Raw genomic sequence first — 16,748 nt, 5'->3', positions numbered from 1 at the left:
ACACCTCCCCCTGGATCAGGCCGCCCAGGGCCCCTCCAGCCGGGCCTTGAACCTCCAGGGACGGGGCAGCCACAGCTTCCCTGGGCGGCCTGGGCCAGGGCCTCCTCACCCTCATTGTGAAGAAATTCCTCATGTCTAGTCTAAATGTGCCCCTCTGCAGTTTGTGGCCACTGCCCCTAGTCCTACCTCATCACTTATCGTGCAGTGTGTGCGCTGCCGACCCCTGCCTGTAAGGGACCTGCTGACAGGCCGTTCGCCCAGACGCGAGCCCCGCGCTGCCTCCGCGTGTCCCCGCCGGGTGACCGCATCTGCTCGGTTACCCCCAGCTCCTGCAGGACCGTCTCACGGGACGAGCCGAAGGCGAGAGGCGTGCGGGGAGGGCGCTCGGCCTGCCCCGGGCCCGCCCGCGGCCCTTCGCCCCCCGGGTCGGCGCGTTGCTAGGCGACGGCCGGGCGCGCGGCGCCCCCTCCCCGCCCCGGGGACAGAGGGGCGGCGGCCGCCAGGGGGCGCGCTTAGAACGGCGGCGCCCGCCGCCAGGAGCCGAGGCGGGGGGCCCGGGCGGGGCCGGGGGCGGGGGCAGGCTCGGAGCGCGGGGGCCGCGGCCCCTTCCCTGGGCGGCGTTCACCGAGCAGCGGCCCCCGCGGCCGGGCAGGAGGCGGGGCGGGGCCTGCGGCGGCCGGTGCCGGGCGGGGCCTGCGGCGGGCGGTAGGCGGTGCCGGGCGGTAGGCGGTGCCGGGCGGTAGGCGGTGCCGGGCGGTAGGCGGTGCCGGGCGGTAGGCGGTGCCGGGCGGTAGGCGGTGCCGGGCGGTAGGCGGGGCCGGGCGGTAGGCGGGGCCGGGCGGTAGGCGGGGCCGGCGCGGGGCGGGGCCGGGGCCGGTCGGCGGGCGGTAGGCGCGGGCCGGGCGGGGCGCGGTCGCAGAGGCGGCGGCGAGGGGCATGGGGCGGCGGGCTGCGGGCGCCTCTCCGCGCTGAGGGACGCGCCCGGCGCTGGGCGAAGGGGCCGGGGAGCGGGGAGCCGCCCCCCCCGGCGGCAGCGAGCGGCCGGTGGGCCCGGGCTGACGCCGCTTGTGTCGCTGGCGGGATCGGAGCCGGCCTCTGGTCGCGGCTGGCCTGCTGTCACCTCCCCCCCCGGCGATGGGGAATGGACTCTCGGACCAGACGCCCATCCTCTCCGGCCTGCCCGCCTTCCAGAGCTTCCACATCGTTATCTTGGGGCTGGACTCCGCCGGGAAGACGACCGTGCTCTACAGGCTGCAGTTCAACGAGTTCGTCAACACCGTCCCCACGAAAGGATTTAATACGGAGAAAATCAAAGTGACGCTGGGAAACTCGAAGACGGTCACTTTCCACTTCTGGGATGTGGGCGGCCAGGAGAAGCTGAGGCCGCTGTGGAAGTCGTACACGAGGTGCACCGACGGCATCGTGTTCGTGGTGGACTCCGTGGATGTCGAGAGAATGGAGGAGGCCAAAACGGAACTCCATAAGATCACTAGGATATCTGAGAATCAAGGAGTGCCTGTCCTTATCATTGCTAACAAGCAGGACTTGAGGAACTCTCTCTCCCTTTCTGAAATTGAGAAAATGTTGGCGATGAGCGAGCTGAGTTCTTCGACTCCGTGGCATTTGCAGCCTACCTGTGCAATCATTGGCGATGGACTCAAAGAGGGATTGGAGAAACTACACGATATGATAATTAAGCGAAGGAAAATGTTGAGGCAGCAGAAAAAGAAGAGATGAGTTCTGTTTTGACCTTTCTATTCTAGAGTAGTTACGTGGTCAAAATTTGACACAACACAGCTTCCAAACCCAGGCCTGCTTGTTTGGATGCCGTTTAGTTATGTTAAACAATCAGTTGCACGACCTTGCTCTGTCGAAGGCTGTGCAGTTATGAAACTTCTTTTTTTTTTTAAACTAGTTTCTTCTGATTTTTATGGTTCTGCGTTATTTCAGAAGCCCTAATAGATGATGTAATGCTATCAGGAAATGGATGGGTGGGTATATGTCTAAATAGCCAAATAAAATGAGGGTTTTCTGCTTAGTGTTGTAATCATATGTTTGAGGGTGCCCTCTGCAAGCAATTTGCGTTGAAGGTGTTCTGTGTTTTTAAACTTCTAATGCTCGTAAGTGGAATGTTTAGGTGAACATTATACAGCTTTAAAAACATGTATGAAGCTAGTAACTCATTATTTCAAGAGGCTGTTTTTTACTTTGTTTGGGGATTTCTATGAAAGTTTGGCTGTTGTTTTTTTTTAATTTGGCACTTTTTGAAATTGAATCATGTTCAGATACTTGAAATTTAAATGCTGTGGATTCTTCAACTGATAAAAGAAAGACTTTTTGATACGAGAAAAATGTAAACAACACGCTGGAGCATGAAATAGTGGTTTCCCAACATATAGCATGGTTTTGGTATGTAAGGTTTTTATTTTTTAGAAGTAGCCATTCATCATTATACAGTGCTAATCAGGTTTAAACTGTTGCTCAAGATTAGTAATTTATTTTTGAATGAGTGTTACGTCCTCCTACTATCAAGTTAAAAGTAAATTATTAGCAGTAAAGGAGCTATAACGAACAACTCTGGCTGTTGTGGTTCTAACCAGTGCAGCAGTCTTTGCTCTAGTGGTGGCTCTTCTGGTGATGAAACAAAATATAATGAAGTGAAAATGGAGTTAAAATTAGCAGAGCACATCTTGTATTTCCCCAAAATACCCCATTTTATTAAAGCGGTATTGCTATGTCACTTTCAACGTATGCTTTGTTTGTTGTGACTCTTCAAGTATTTTGTGGTTAGGAATTTAATGCATTATACGCTCAAACATTTGACACTACTTGGGGGGTGGGGGAAGAAGATTTTCAAGACGGGCCTGTGTTCTGCTTTAATTATGCTTTAAGCTGTTCTTGTTTACAGAGTGTGCAAACAGTGTTAACTGGGCAGGATGGTGCTTGATGGAAAAGGGGGGGGTAGATTTTCTTACTGGTACAGAGCGTCAAGTGACTCTTTAGATACTTGTCTAACAATTAAAAGGGCTAAAACAGAGCCTGGATTTTTAAGACTAACTTTAGTGGTGCTGTAAAAAATCATCAGAATGTTAGATTCTCTTTAAACTTTTCTTGAAAATACCAGATTTAAAAAAAAAAAATTGGAAACAAAAGCGCAAAATCTATTTCTTCCTCAGCAAAGTAATACATTTTTCTTACCTGCTGCCATGTATCAGGAGGATGACAGCTACAACCCTGAATGTCAATCGATGTAACTTAAAAATGTTTAAATGTTTCTTAAAGAAAATCAGACTTTTTGACCAGCAGCTGTTCATCCAGGAGGTAACCAGAAATGCACTTTAGTGTCTTCAGTAACTGCAAGTGACAGCTGTTTTCTTTTTTGTTTTGTTTTTTTTTGTGGTTTTTTTTTTTTATGACATCTTGATCCTTTTTGAATAAACTGAAGTAGCTTCCAGTGGAGCTTTTGTATGTTGGTTATATATGTACCTGCACTGGTGACATTGTAAGTCACTTATCGAGTAATGTCTATATTTATAGAAATGTGGATGACTTCTTAAACCTCAATAAACAATTCAAAACAAGCCTGCAGAGAGAAGGTGTCTGACTTGTACTGCAGCAGTATGTTCTCATCAACCTCTGTGCACGCATAGAACAGTAGAACTATTTCTGTTGAAAACCAAAGTCTTATGACTGTGATGAGACTCATAAATGTCACGATGTTATAAATTGCAGGTATCTCGTTAAAAACTTTAAATCAATGGCATGCCTGTATATTCAGAGAAGAAATATTAACTGCAGTGACTCCTTTCTGAGGCGATGGATCTTGCATAATTTGAAAAATCTTTTATATAGCTGAACCTGTTTTGTGTTAGGTGCAGTGTTTAAGAGGTGATATTGGGCATTTATCACACGTACTCACAGGTGGTACTTAATTTGCTGTCTTTGGGCTCATTTATCTAAAGCTGTCCAAGGGATTCACTTAAGCCTTGGGTAAGTTTCCTCATTGGATTTTACAGCAGTGAGTAGAATGTGACAAGAGATGTGGAAGTTTCTAATTAGTTTCAGGACCCAAACCTAGACAAGACAAGCTTCATTCAGCCTGCAAACTGAAATTGTTGAGTTTGAACAAGAATATCCAAACTGGTCTCAAAAACTTGATATTTTCATTTTTGGTAATGTAACTGATGACACATTAGGTTACTAGAAATCAGTCTTGAGAAAAATCTGTATTGTTCATGCTGAGCCCTATGAATTTGGGAGGTAATTGGTATAATCTGGCTAACATTTTCCTTCCTATCAGGTGCGTAGTACTACTAGGCTGAAGAAGGTGAGATTACAAGCTGGCTGTTCGTACCAGTAACAAACTGCAATACCAAGTAATAATTGCTTCATTTTGAGTATTCATTAGGCTTCTCTTGGTAATAGTGGAAGAAGCCCTCTGCTTGAAAAAGTCAACTGTATTTTGTTCTGCATATTAAACGTGCCAGTGTTTATCTGGTGTCTCCCTAAATTATTCTTACGTGTAAAAACTTCAGTGAATGATATGACTAATCTGTGCTCTAGCACCCTAGAGGAAGAATTGAGAGAAGGTGGAGAGGAGTGTTTCTAAAATGTCATGGTTGTTATCACATGATATATAATGCTAACTTGGAAGTAGAAACTTTGAGTGGGGGATGAGTTTTACACTCAAAATATATGTGAATACATATAAAGGTGTTTGTATATATATGTACTTTTATCTGTACTAGAACTGTTTTACTGGAATATTGCAGTAACCATTCTGACTGAAATATGCAAATGCAGCTACCTCCGAATGTGTGTTTTGTCACAAAGTCTTCAACCATAAACAAAATTGTGATTGCAGTAGAGTGTTTGGTATATTAGCGGACTGAGTTTCCACTGGCATAGATCTGTGAGCCTGGGATCACTCTTTTCTCTAAGAGGAATTGACAGTTCTCACTTAACTACTGGTATGTGTAAGAAAATCTTTAGAGGACTTTAAAACTGAAGTTACCTGTTTGCTAAAATGGGCTACAAATGGCACTTCTTCAAGGCAGTAGGTAAATTAAGTATCTTAAACTGCTTCTACTTTAGGAAGGTATGAAATTGTATTTGAATTGGTGCAGCACTGTTAAACAAGCCACAACATCTTGTAACCTTACCACTGTTATCTTAGCTTACAAAAGTTAGTATGGCATAGCCTCAGCTGTTCATGCATGTGCACTCATTTAAGGTTAACCAGCTTTCAGGATCTGGTCTCTCTTTCTAGCTGCGTAGCTGTGCATTAACAACTGTTTCAGCTAGGAAAAAGTACTGTGGGAAGCTGAGACTTCTGGCTCTTGACATCACTTCTAAGCTGTGCTGCACCGAATGTGCATTTAGATTTGAATAAGATATAAATATAGGTTTTCAGCAAGATGGTGGGTGAAACCTTTCTCTCTTCAAATTGTAATGTTTATCCTATCCTGGTTGATCTTTCTTGTGTGGAAAGCAATACCCCCAGCCAGTCCATGTTCCTAGCCTGAATTGGAGAGGTGCTTCAGTATTCTACAGTGCCTTACGCAGCACTTGGGTCCTGCACTAGTTTTTAACCTGGGATGCAATGGTTGCAGAGCAGTGAGGAGCTGAAAGCAGTCTGGTCAGGTGTGGGGCTTGCTAGCCCTTCTGGACCTCAGTTTCTTGTGAAGGGGCTACTTGTATCTTAGATAATTTGTTTACAGGCAGCAGAGTGTTAATTAGTGTCTGAATGAAACTTTTTGTGCAGTGTCGTTCTTGGGATGGGAAGATGGTTTAGATGCTGTTTGATGCTACAAGAAAGACTTGGTAAGACAGTGTGGGAAGTGTAGGCAATCTTCATGCACTATATGTACAAGGCACCAACCTTAACATGCCATCTCGATTCAGCTGTGCGGATTGCAAGGCACGAAGGCTAACAAGTGGGTAATTGTAATGCTGTCTTCCTTTAACCTCTTTTAGGAGAAAAACTTAGGCATGGACCAGTGCTCGGTGTTTTCACTTTAGTGCTGGGTGACTCAACTTTTGAGAGAGTCATGGCTTACAGCCCCAATGCTGACAGCCGATAGCCTTGGGTCCGTGAGCCAAAATAACTCTTGTTGCTGCTGGAAGGGACGTGTAGGGAGCTGGGAATGGGCATTGGCTCCTGTTCATTTAGAATGGGGGATGAGGAAAACATTTTATTTATTTATATTTTTTTTTCTAATCCTGATTTACTAATGAAGGCCTGCCCCTCTAATGCTGCTCTGTAGGCTGTGATTATTTTTAGAAGCAGTACGAAACTGCAGAGCTGTGTGGATAAACTCCTGTGCGTGTTTTCAGGCTGAAGGGAAATACCTGGCCTGACTTTGCAGCAGGGTGAGGCCTGGGGCTGGCACGCAGGCTCCTGCAGTCAGCAGAAGTGATATGTGGGGCTGCTGCCCTTCTTTAAAACAGTCAGTCTTCTTAAACCAGATGCCAAGAAGCAGCATATTAGACAAGTTCTGTCCGTGTCCGGTTGTGCTGTGGCTGTCTGGAGGGATGTGAGGCACCGGTGCAGCGATGGCGGGGATGCTGCCTGCGCGCTGCCTGCTCTCCCCTGGGCCTGGCGGGTGGCACAGGTACCCAGGGCTCACATGTTGGTTTGGGCAAACCCGAAACACAAGGAGAAGAAGCAGGCAGGGAAGCCAGACACTGCTTACAGACTAAATACCTTCTTGCAAACGGTTCAGGAAGGTAAAAGATGATCATCGCTGAGCTGTGAAGATTATGGTTTCTTAGTTCCAGCTATATTTACACAGCTGTCCCAACAGAATTAAGAGCTAAAGATGACAGCATCGTTAGAAAGGAGAAGGTCGAGTGGAGTTGTTGGCTGTGGAGTGTGTGGAGGAAGAGAGGATTCGCAACTGTTGGGTTTTTCTAGCTTTTTGAGACACATTGAGCCATAAGGGAAATAGATGTGCTTTTAGGCTTCTTAATTGGTTTAAAATCTTTATTGTTTTATGCTCTGTAGTTCTCCTGTTGCCGAAATGAAACAATACCTCATTTAAGAAAGCCACCTAATCACTGCATTAATCTCCGATCTCCGAATCCACCACCAAAGAAGGAGGTTAGCAGGGATGTTGAGCCCTGTTAAAAACGTGCTGAGAGCTCCTGGCTGACTTACAAGCTGCTGTATTTCAAGGTCTTTCTAAAAATAGCAGAACGGTAGAATTCAGGTCAGGTGAGGTAAAGGTGTGAAGCCTGATGCCTGAAACACCACAGAGGTTCCACCAACCCTAAACCTGCTGATTTTCCATTACTGTTTTATCAATGGTAAATAAGAATAATTTCATTTGGACCATAACATTTTCATCTCTTTCCCATTTCAATGTTATTTGCCCTGAAAGCTTTAGCAGGTTTCGATATTGAAACATCACTGAGTTGGGTGTCATAAGGATGAGTTTGTGAATCAAGAGGATCAGGAAAGAATGTGAAGATTTGCTACAGTGACTTGTTTAGCTGAAAATGGTATTTTTGTAAAGCTGTCTTAGCATGGATAAAATTGACTTTAAAAAAGGGAAATTTTCTAAAAATATCTTCTTGTTTCTAACATTAGCTGAACTCCACTGGTCTTATAAATTATTGTATGCTGTTGTAGGCACGAGCTGCTTTTGGTTTTTTGACACCAGTTTCCTGATAGTCTCTAAGATGACTTCAACCATTTGCAGATCATGAGTGCAAGGTCTCCACAGTTTTAAAGGGTAATGCTGTATTTATGTATCCATAATATATGTTTTTAGATGTTCATCTGAGGTGCTTTTGTGGCTCAATCTGGACTCTTGAACAAATCTTTGATTCTTTGTGATTAATGTAACAGTGTCTTTGCAAACACAGTTTCTTCTTATTTAGCTCCTTTTATAAATGGCAGAGTAAAATGGCAATCAACAGATTATTCATAGCACTATTTCCATGGAATTCCAGTGATAAGGGTTTCTAATTGAATTTGACGTATATATTCAATTTTTCTTGATTGTACTGTATTTCATGTAGGGGCTGGATTGTGCTAACATCAGAAATACTAGCCTCCCTGATTTTAATTGGCTTAGAAAATTGACTTGTACATTTAAAGTCACTGTAATTCAGCTGCAATCAGTCATGTTATGTTGGAGACAAATGGGATTCATGGACTGAACCTACGCTGATGCTTTTTGACAGATCTCCTATTGCCACATCAATACACATCCCTTACTTTGTGCTATGGTAGCGCTGCTACCAGCAAACTATATTTCTGTCACTGTCATACAACTTGCTTATATGCAATGCTTGCTTATGTCCTGCTGTTGCTGTAATCGTGGTAGAGGAGTGTTTGAAAAAAATCTGTAGAAGGGCTCAGCTGTACAATGCAACTCTAAAACAAATACATCAAACTACGTAATTTTGTTTTAAAGTTCTGGACTTAATGCTGAAAGCTGGAAGTTTAAGACTGAAGATTGGTACATCTACCCAACCACTGAGCTCTTATTTTATCCCTAGAGGCCCTTCATCTATGTGTAAAGCAAGAATCTTATAGTTGCTCGTACATTCAAATTCATGCTTGGAAGTGCTGTGAGATACTGATATATTTCAGAAATACAGTGCAATGGAAGGTAATAGAAAGGTATTACAATGGAAAGTAATAGGCTGTAACAGAAATCTGGATTTTTCTATTGGCTTGTAACTTATTTGTGTTCAATTGTCAGGCATCAGGAAGCTGTACTATTTCAAAAGTAGTGCATTTTAGAGTTTAAAAATACAAGTACAATCTACTGTATTATCTCTGACCCCATGAGCTTTGGATTCACGGGCTACAAAAATACTGCCATAGTTGGAAATAATAATGATGTATTTCATATTCATCAGTGAATAAATATTGATAATCTGGATAATCTGTGCCTCATTTTTGTTTGCATTTGACCATAGCTATTAATCAAAAGTAGTCAAATTTATTTAGTTTTACGTTTGAATTAAACTGGGATAATATATGGTCTTCCAAATCAGGCATATGAAAGTTTTCAAGTAAAGGTGATTTGCAAACATCCTGAGTTAAAATAACACATTAGCTTAAAAAAAGCCTTTATTTGGAGTAGTTAGTAACAAACATGGCTGGAAATTCCTTTGAAAAGATAGGTTTATTTTATATGGTATAGTGAGAGAAGTGTCTTAGAGTGATTTCAGACCTCAGGATTCAGGGGTCGCCTGTTCCCTCTGCCTTTCTTGGCTGCAGTGAATCAGTCTGCACAGGATGTGGCTGTGAACAGATGATAATGCAAAGTGAAGGGCTGGGCCATGAAAAGCCCCAGGGTGGCTCAGCGTGGTGCTGAGTTCTCACGAAGAGCTGATTGCTTTCCAAAAATAAGAACAGGAACTAGGGCAGATAATCCATGTAAAATGCACTTTCCACCCTTACACATTCACAATTTATTATTTTCAGCATTAAGGATCTTTATGTGTTGATTACATACGTAATCCATCCAGGTACATACACACCTGCCTTCAGATGCTTCTGTTTGTGAGAGTTTCTCTGGGATCCTGTTTTGTTGGGTGTAACTTGAGAATTTATAAATAGATTCATGTTTTCCCATCATTTAAACCCAAATGTGACTGCAAACATGACAGCACTAGAAATATGATTGTTTAAAATAATTTCCTCTGTTTTACATCTTCCATTGTATTAGGATAAGTTGATCTGGGCTGTTCACACTGCATATGAGCTGTACTGTTGTGGTAGTATTACTGCTTATTAGAGTTCAGGTTGTGTCAGCACTTCTTTATAACTGCAAGTCCTTACTTCAGAAGCTTAATAACATAATAAGCCTTGAAATTTCACACTTGTCTGAAACTTGAAACAGTATTAACTTTGCCTTTTACCACTTTACATTCTCCTCTAATATATATTTTTATTTAAATAAAAAAATAAGCTTATTGTGTCTTGCTGCCTTTTCTATATCTAAGTTAATTTTGTTTATTGTAATGAAAGGGTTTAAACTCACAGTTCCAAATGGAAATCTTTGAAAATTTTGTCTTAAGGTAAAAGTTGCAATCATTAGTGTTTGCACACCAGATCTGCATAAAAATACCTACCTATAATAAATCACTTCTGGCTTTTTACTTATGGATTCACTTAAGCCTCTGCACATGGTACGTGGCATCTGGCTGCTGAAATTTACAATATTTTAATGCTTTCTTTGCATTCATTTTAGCTGCATGTACATCTCACAAATTTGAAGAGCTTATACTTGGCAAGAGAAGTTCTCTCATCAGTGTCAGTATAACTACTCCAATGCAGTTAGAGTTATAGCATCGTGCATGTCTCTGCTTAGTTTCTTCAATGTATAATTTCAAGTTCTCTCATTAGCTATGTGCACTTTCTTAGCAGTGATAATGTGTAAAAGTAAATAAAATGCGAGGTTTTTCTCCATTTTATGGAAAAGCCAATGCTTCTAAAATTTCCAGGCTGTTTTATAAATCATCAAAAAACCCACTGCATTGGAGAAGGCTCCAGTCTCAGTAGAGCTGATGTTTGCCCATCCCATCCAGATAACCCTGAGGTTATCCTGTGGGTTGCTAAGGGCATAACTTGCCCAGGCACAGTATTTTCTTGCATAGAAGAGCATTTTTTCCTTAAAGGTAGAACTAACACAGGGATCCTGTATTAATGATGGCATTAGTCTGACCTAAATCACTTCTGGCTTTTTCTTTATGGATTCACTTAAGCCTCTGCCCAGGAGGTGTAGAATCTGACTGTTTGAGTCTGCAGTATTTTATCCTCGTTTTATATTCATTTAGCTGCATGTACATGCCTGCACAAAGCAGGTCTTGCCCTTCCTTACCAGGGAGTGTTGATCTGCTTAGAAGATGACACACGCTCTTTGCTCTTACTTTGCCCGGATAATTTTATAGAATGCAAACCCTGGTAGTCAGTCCTTCCTTTCAAATAGCTCCTCTCACTTTTAGTGGGATGGCCGTAATTATCTGTGTTGTGTTGGAAAATCCTTACTGGCTTTAAGTGCTTTGGGTCAAGTTTAGAGTACTCTTCCATTCGACCTCATTTCTTATTCTTGTTTCCCTCCCTAAGGAAAGTTTACCACGTCTATAATGCTCTCCCAGGAGCAGTGCTGTGGGTTTTCAGCATAATGCAGGCACAGCAGTCAGGATTCATTTTACCTAATATCAAACTTCTAAAAATTAGGCATTCTTGTCTGATTTAGTCATCTCTAGCTCTTAGAGTTCACAGAAAAAAATGTGTTTTTCTAGGGCATGATTCACCTCAGTTCAGGAGCGGTATCTAAGGCAGGTGAGGTAAATTGTCCTGTGGTGTGGCTTGTTTCTCTTTCTGCTCTACGGAAAGCATAAGCTGATTAGCTCAAATATAGACACCTGCCTTTTACACCAACTGTCTATATTTATATGCTAAGTGATAGCCCCAAACAGTGCCAGCTACTCTGCTGGAAAGCGCAGGTGTCTGCTATGTGAAATCTGCGTCAATCCACAGCAGCTGAGAGGCTCTTGCAGTGCTTTTCCTTGGCAAAGCCACCCCTGGGCTTCTGGTGCTGGTCAACGACCACGGTATTTGTGGAAGGAACCCATAAAAACTAGCGTATTAAATCATATATATTAAGAAAAAGTGCAGTGAAAGCTTTTATTTAGAGTGAACGCTACATTTCACAGTCCAGATATTCTTGCTAGAGAAATCAGTAAACCAAATTACTTCCTTTTACAGTGTTTTATGGGGCAGTCAAACTACTTCTATATGCAAAGGTAGATTTTTCATTGAATTCAGTGGGAGTGAGATAAGGCTGTAGAATTGTGCAGCAAAACTGCTAGCTATAAAAGGTTTTTGATAGTAAACTTTTATGTTTCCTTTTAGGAAATGTAAGTAAATCCCCACCTACTTGTTGGTACCGTAATTGGGTCCAGCAACACCTGTGCTGCTTCCACATGTGTTCAGAGTTGCAATCACTCTCCTGGGACTATAGAAATGCTACCAGCACTCAGGCTGAAGTCGTTGGAGGGTGAAGAGGGTTTGTTAAAAGTTTGCTACTAGGTTTGCAGGAGTGACCTGAGCAGAGGAACAAAATGAATATAAGGAGCTCTGTATGCAGAGGAAATTAATAACTGCTTTGGTGTCTCGAGGTTCCCTTCTGTTTAACAAGGTATGGGTTATTGTTTGTTTTTCTTATGAGCGAGTACTAACTTAGGAGTACGTATGAAAAGGGGTTGCCCTTGTTTTTGTGTTGTGAAAATTGTAATTGTTTAATATGTTCTTAAAGCTGCTACAGGCAATGCTCTGGAATTGCGCGTAACTTATTTTCTTAGTAAGCCAAAGTGTTATGCTTGGAGGAATAGCAGATGAAGGAAGAGACCTGGAAAGCAGTGACTAAACTGAGCGTAGTGTGCTCTTCTGTAGTCTTAGGGAAAAGCATCAGACTTTGTTTTCCCGAGGTACTGTTTGATCTTAAAAAGAAAGCTGGGAGATCTGCACCCCCTAAGTTGTGTATTATCATGTGAAAGCACAGTAAGGGTGTACCTCCTGAAGGCTTGTTATCTCTGATGTGAGACCAGGTGCTATGACTTCCTATCAGTTATCTCTGGTGAGAAAATAACTGTACATAAACTCCAAAGCAGATATTATCTGCTTCCGTAAACATCCTGTTCGCTCTGTGTATTGTGTGGATTAAACCAGGATGGTGAGAACCTCTAAGCTGGAACTGAGACTGCTGCTGAAAAGCTGTGTTGTGTCTGGTAGCTTGCTTTCCCTCTTCTGCTGCTGATGTGCATAGAAAGCATTTACTTATTGCTTTTCTGGCCTGTGGCAGCAAATTAATAATGCATTACATAGTGCAACCTCTTATAAGTGCTGAATTTTCTGGGATTTGGAGAATTTTCAGTCATGAATAAGAGGCAAGTGGTGCGAGGGCACGCTCCCGCAGAAGTCCAGAGGACCAACAATGAGGGCTACATTTGGATATTTGGGGCAGAGTGGTCGGGAGTTTCTCTGTTCCTGGGATGGTAACCTGCCAAGCATTTATCTCCCTTTTAAAATGTGTAGTAATGTTGTTTGTTGGGCTGTTGAAGTTTGGCTTTTTTCCAGCCTGCTGTGATTATTACTACAAATTGAAATGTAGAGTAGTGTGAACAAAGACTTAAAAGAAACCCCTAGAAGTGCAGTCTGCGAGAGAACAGTGTTTGGAAGCTATTCTAAAAATAAGAAAAGCTGCTGAACGTGGTTCTAAACGCTAGTTGGTAGGTGACAAGTTAAACCAATTAGAGGAACTTTTCTCATATTTGTTTATTTGGCCCTAATAACTGCCTTAGAAAATTAACTTCAGTAAATACAGTGATACCTTTTCTATAAAGCTGTTTAGTTCAGTGGCCTTCAGCAGTAAAGCCCTTAAGACACCTTCTGGAGCAGGGCTGGCGAACTAGGCCGCAAACATGGAGAGTTCCTTTCAGTCAGCGTGCTGAGTTGGTGTAAGTACTAGGTTACGTGTGTCACAAAGCCAGGGTTTGCGTGCTAGCACCTGAGAACCCTCTTTTCAACAAGTTCTAGCAGCTCGGGGCTCACTTCGAGGGGGTAGGAATCCCCAAAACAGCGTCTTTGCTGTGCACTAAAAGGCTCTTCTGGTGCTAATATCAGTTCAGTGCAAATGGGGACCCAATTTATGTATTTCTCACCCCTACACCTTGAACTTCTGTCCCTGCTGCAATGGTGTTGGGCTCTAACATGTTTACACCTGCACGGTGTACTGTTATTCTGAAAAGCTTGCTCTAATTCTGATGCAGATCAAATAATCCTGTATTCAAGCAGACTGCTGATTTTTTTTTCCTCCCTCTTTCTTGCCTTTGAAAGAGTTCAAAGACAACACTGAGGGTATTGCAATAACCTTGCTCCTCTTCCATAAGGAATGTAAAAACAGGGTAAGATCTCTTGAGAAATATTTTGATAGGGAGACTAATGAATAATCTGCTGTGACTGTGTTTGAAGAGCCCTTTGCTGCATTTCTTTGGTCAGTTGTCAGTGGCATCTAGAGCTAGAAACTGTCAGCGCTGGTGCCTCTGGGGCTGTGGAACGATGCTACCCACATTGCCTTCCTCAGTGTGACCAGCCAGAGGCTTTGTCTGGTCTCTGTGGGCTCTGAAATGTGTGGCACTGCTCATAAAATCTCTCCTGGGAAAAGCAATTAAAGTCCCTCTGATGCAGGCTATTGCATAATGATAAGAGTTAAGCAGAATAATGTTTCTCCCTGTCAGAGGGATGGTGAGGTGGTTATTGTCTGCTGGGGTGGGTGCTGATGCTCACCTGTCTGTGCATCATGGTGATCTGTTTTAGTTTGTGCTGCTTTGGTGAAATGATTTATCTTTTGCTAAAGCTGGTATGGAAAAAATGGTGATTGTCTCTTATGTCTCCTATTTAGATACTTTCCCTGGTGATTCTCGGACTGCTGGGTGTTTGGAGGGGCTCTGTACTTGGCCCTCAGCAGTCTCCTCTCGAGAGCCTGCTGAGCGTGGGGGCAGGGTGGATATATTGTGCAATGCTCTGTGCAGGGCTTACTCTGGGGCTATTTCATAGAATCGTAGAATAACCAGGTTGGAAGAGACCCACCGGATCATCGAGTCCAACCATTAAAAAAGGTAAAATAAATTTGAAAGGTAGAATAAATTGAACTGTTTAAAAATTCTACCATTTGAAAGGTAGAATAAATTGTTCTTGCTATGGGAAGCATTCAGATGGAGACGCGAGGTAGGGTTAGCCTTCCCCCCCTTTTCCCCTTCGCTCCTGATAATTAACAGGGAGTAAAACTCTGTCTGTGCTGAAAACGCAGAGATGGGCCAAGCCCGAGGCTTCCCATGAGCAGTGGGTACCACCATGCAGCCATGAGCTCCTTGGGGTGCTGCTGCCTCCTCTCCTGTGAGCCCTGGACGCTGTAGCTGGTGTGCAATTACCTCAGGATCCTGTGGGACCGAGGCGAGGTAGGGTCACTGTTCCCTGCTGTCCAAGGGGTACGAAGGGATCTGATCTAGGCAAGATGCAACAGACTTATTGTCCTGTTGCTTTGAACAAAACACAGTGCTATTTCTGTGGCTTCCAGCTATTAACAACTTCTAAATATCTTCACTGTGATGAAGTGAAAGGGATATAATCCAATGGAGTGCTGCTTCTCCTAGGGGAGTGTTGTTTGTATAAAGGCTTTCCTGTAGGCAAAGCTTGCAGTATTTGCATTTCCTTATCAGTTTTTTGAAGTTGTCTTTAAAAGTAACTTTGTTTTTAATTCAACCTTTTGAATTTTGCTCCCTTCAAATATTAAGGCTGAATTTTTTTATTTTTTTTTTTAAAGTGGAATCTCGGAGTCTTTGAGGTGCTCCTAGGATGAGGCAAAAGATATTTAAAAAGTAAATTTAAAGTGCTGGGTTCTTTGGCTGTGTGGTACAAAGTAATCAGTAAAAATGATGCCTTGCATTCTGTAGTTGTTCTGGCACAGCTGCTTGTGCAGTTGTATTATGGCCCTTACAGTGAGCTGTGGCTTCAGTAAAATTTCTGAGTTAATTTCCAGCTAATCAGTTTAAACTGCAGCTGGGCTGGACTTGCATGTCAGTGTAACTGGAGGGAGCCCTGCAGAGATCCAAGAGATTGGGCTTGAACTGGTGAAACTAGTGCTGTTGCTGCTGAAGAATTCTGGTTGATGAATTAGAGCCCTGACATTTGCTAACTAATAACAATGTGTGCAAAACGTAATTCAAGAAAATAGTACTTTTTTGCAGCTTTTCAAAACAAGCAAAAGACTTTACAGAAAAGGATTCCCAAGATAGGTGTCATTGGTCTCCCTGGATGCCATCGTCGAAATAAAGAGCTGAAACTGCTTTAAGCAGAAGAAAGAGGTAAATCTCAGTTCTTAAGTGTCTGCCTTAATCTACAAGGTATTCTCACGATTGCTGTTTTGATATTTTTCTAACACACGTTCACTTCTGTTATGTCACTATACAATGTACTGAGGGCATTTTTTTCAGTCTCAAAGCAATGATTCCAAGTTTCTGAAAATATTGTAAATATGTAGTTGCTATAATTGTTTACGGTGATTATTTCTCTGATTCGCTGATCAAAATAGAAACTTGTTTCTGCAGAACAGGGAAACTTTGTAGGCTATAGTGTTATAAGCCTCAAACCAAATATTTAGAAAACAAAAAGCATGAAAACAGATGGTGAAAACTCTTATGTTTGATAATTTCTGGGGTACCCAGAAGCGTGTGAGGTCAATTACAAGATGTGATGACTGTCAAAGAGCTGGAAAATGTGGGGTTTTTTTTGTGGCAGTTTTGTATTTGTTTTGTCGTGTGTGTTGTGTTTGGTTGTCCCTTTCCCCAGCTTGCAAGGACAGAAGGATGTGAACTTGATCCTGCTCTGAAGGCTGGCAAAAAAATCACGGAGACACCCGTGGTGGCTGAGGACAAGGAACTGTCTGTTCTGAGAATCGTACTACATACAATACCTCAGCCTGCTTGGCTGCTTCACAGTGTGGTGCATGAGAAAGTCAGGCCTTGATCTTAATGGTACCTAAGCTTCTTACTTTCCCTCTTCTTGTTCCTCCCAACAGTGTTGCAGAGAAAAAATATGATATGTTAGAAATGCCCTGCTTGCTTAAGTAATTCCTAGGTACTTTAGCCTTTCTTTCTCCAGTTAATGTGGGGTTGCTCAACACAGGCAATACCTGACTTGAGTATTAAGTGATACTGCTTTT

The 16,748-nt window shown here is 42.9% G+C and overlaps 1 protein-coding gene across 1 annotated transcript; it reads left to right on the top strand.

The window, feature by feature from the left end:
• The first annotated feature begins 1,029 nt into the window (after positions 1–1,029).
• Positions 1,030–3,581, top strand: ARL4A (ARF like GTPase 4A). Its single transcript, XM_069860368.1, has one exon. The coding sequence runs from the start codon at positions 1,135–1,137 to the stop codon at positions 1,735–1,737; it is 603 nt and encodes a 200-aa protein (XP_069716469.1). The 5' UTR covers positions 1,030–1,134; the 3' UTR covers positions 1,738–3,581.
• The last annotated feature ends 13,167 nt before the right edge of the window (positions 3,582–16,748 follow it).

This window comes from Phaenicophaeus curvirostris, chromosome 6 (assembly GCF_032191515.1).
Source record: "Phaenicophaeus curvirostris isolate KB17595 chromosome 6, BPBGC_Pcur_1.0, whole genome shotgun sequence".
In the NCBI taxonomy this organism is placed as follows: Eukaryota; Metazoa; Chordata; class Aves; order Cuculiformes; family Cuculidae; genus Phaenicophaeus; species Phaenicophaeus curvirostris.
This window is presented reverse-complemented; position numbering and strand designations above follow the sequence as displayed.